At 35.6% G+C, this 2500-nt stretch overlaps 1 protein-coding gene across 1 annotated transcript in view; it reads right to left on the reverse strand.

The window, feature by feature from the left end:
• The window catches only part of LOC122252719 (dipeptidase 1), a 68835-nt gene that overhangs the window by 52376 nt on the left and 13959 nt on the right, over nt 1-2500 (reverse strand). The window contains exon 2 of the mRNA XM_086542636.1: nt 2301-2457. Coding sequence (XP_086398762.1) covers nt 2301-2457 — 157 coding nt within the window. The remainder of the gene's footprint in view (nt 1-2300; nt 2458-2500) is intronic.

Genomic DNA, 2500 nt, shown 5'->3' on the forward strand with positions numbered 1-2500 from the left:
TACTTGCCAATGCAGTGAATCCGCTTGCAATCTGTATTAACACTAATCCGATAATTGATTAAAGGAATCCTATTACACTTCGGGAGGCACATATCCTTTCTATTATAGGAAGGAATTAAAAACGTATTAAACAGAAATATGTTGTCTGTGTACATTGTTAAATGGCCACTTTTCTAGTGTTTATTGAATTCGAAGCAGTGTGTGTTTGCTACTTTTTGGTTTCCATTGGTATGCATTTTTAAATTTAGGCTATCTCGCTATCCATATATATATATATATATATATATATATATATATATATATATATATATATATATATATATATATACATACACACACACACACACACACACACACATGCACACATATACACACACACAAACACACACACACACACACACACACACACACACATACATTGCACACACTATTTATATATATATATATATATAATATATATATATATAATATATATATATATATATATATAATATATGTATATATAAATACATATATATATTATATATATATATATATATATATATATATATATATATATGTATATATATACATATATATATATATATATATATATATATATATATTATATATATATATATATATATAATATATATTATATATATATATATATTATATATATATTAGATAGAGATCGCATATATAAACTGTACACACGTACGTTTATGCGCTTTGCCTGTGTAAGTGCTTTGTGATCATTATCTATTAATTGATTGCTTATAACTTGGAACAGCTTCACGTATATCTAGCAAAAATCTCCAATGTGTATTCTTCAGTAGCCTAATTCACTGTTTTTTTTTCTCACGAAAGGAAACACCCATAAATAAGAATATTTGGAAAAGTTTAAATTTCCTTAAGTGATTATGCAATTCTTGTATAATCACCTTAATTGATTATACAAACAGGAAATCAACCAGGTATATTCAGTCCAAAACGTGCGAGAGAGAAACACATTCTTTAACAGATCTTTGGAAAATGGCGTCTCGTCAGCATACATAAACAAACAACCTTGAAACCAGACGGCCGAAGTGTAGATCAAATCATTGCAAAAGTGATTTGCATTTGGTTTCAATGCTCCATCAAGAGTCTCCTACTAAGGTAAACTGTTGCTTTATCAAAGATTTAATATCGAAGGAATACAAAAAAAGAAAAAAAAAGAAAGAATGTTTTAGGCCCGTATATAAATGACCATTCAGACGAGGTTCATATAAAACATTTTTTTTTCTTAATATCTGTTTCGATAACATCCGATTACGTCCGTTAAATCGTCCTCTCCTCTTCACCAATTAAAAAAGATCCATGCCCCCCCCCAGATCCTACCTGAAAATATATACATTTCGGACCACATTCCCATCCACAGTTCGGCCAACAAATGCTCGTGAAGCAACAGACAAACGCATTCTAGCTTGTTATTCACTGATTCTTTCATTTGTCATTTTCATTCAATTTCCACCAACTGAGCGACGTGGCCAATGGCAGCTCGACAACAAATTGGCGAGAGAATGATTTAGTCTTTTTTTCTTTGACTGTCTGTAAGTCTGTCTGTCCATTTTTTCTGGTTATTTTTTGTTTGTCTGTTCATCTAGTGATAAGTCGTTTGTCTGTCTGGCTGACTATCTATTGGTAAGCTGTCTGGCTGACTATCTATTGGTAAGTTGTCTGGCTGACTGTCTATTGGTAAGCTGTCTGGTTGACTATCTATTGGTAAGTTGTCTGTCTGTCTACCCATTTATCTCTCTGTCTGCTTATATATATGTCTAAGTGTCTGTCCTTTTGTATCTCTATCTGTCCGTCTGTTTATTTATCTTTCTATCTGTTTGACTATCTATCTTTCTGTCTGCCTACCACATCTATTTATGCACATACACAGATAATTTGCCTCTTTATTTGCTGGAATGGAATGCGTACACTCCAGCACATCCTCTAAGAGTGCTACAGGTCTTTCAGTTTCACAAAGGTTTAAACACCCATATCGTGGGCATGTCGGTCCCCTTCGTGGCACACAAGAGACTCTGGAGACTATAAGCAACTAATGCTACTGGCACAATGTCGAACGAAATTAGCTCCGCCTCCTTCTGCATCCGCGACCAGTCACAATCACGTATCTCGCTGGATATAAGACGGGCAAGTGAATGCGACCGACCTGATTGGCTAGATGAGAAGTGGTGAGAAGGTTTGGGCGGGGCTAATTTCGCCTGACTTTGTGTCGGTGATTATAGCTCCCAAAATGCAAAGTGGGTATTGAGAGAGAAAGCACTGACCTGCGCAGCCACATGGCCACGGCGCAGACGAGGCAAGTCCGTGTGAGAGAAGGACGATTTCATCCAAGGTTTCTCCTGGCCGAGGTCAGCAGACAGGTTGAACGAGTGGAGCTTGTTGTGGAGGAACATGCGGAGGTTCCATGCCAGGTCGTTGTGGCTGCACGTAAAGAGATATACGGGAAACATGAATGTAAGGTCAT

Source organism: Penaeus japonicus, unplaced genomic scaffold (genome assembly GCF_977035675.1).
Source record: "Penaeus japonicus unplaced genomic scaffold, GWHDUDI00000001_assembly GWHDUDI00000001, whole genome shotgun sequence".
NCBI classification, from domain to species: Eukaryota; Metazoa; Arthropoda; class Malacostraca; order Decapoda; family Penaeidae; genus Penaeus; species Penaeus japonicus.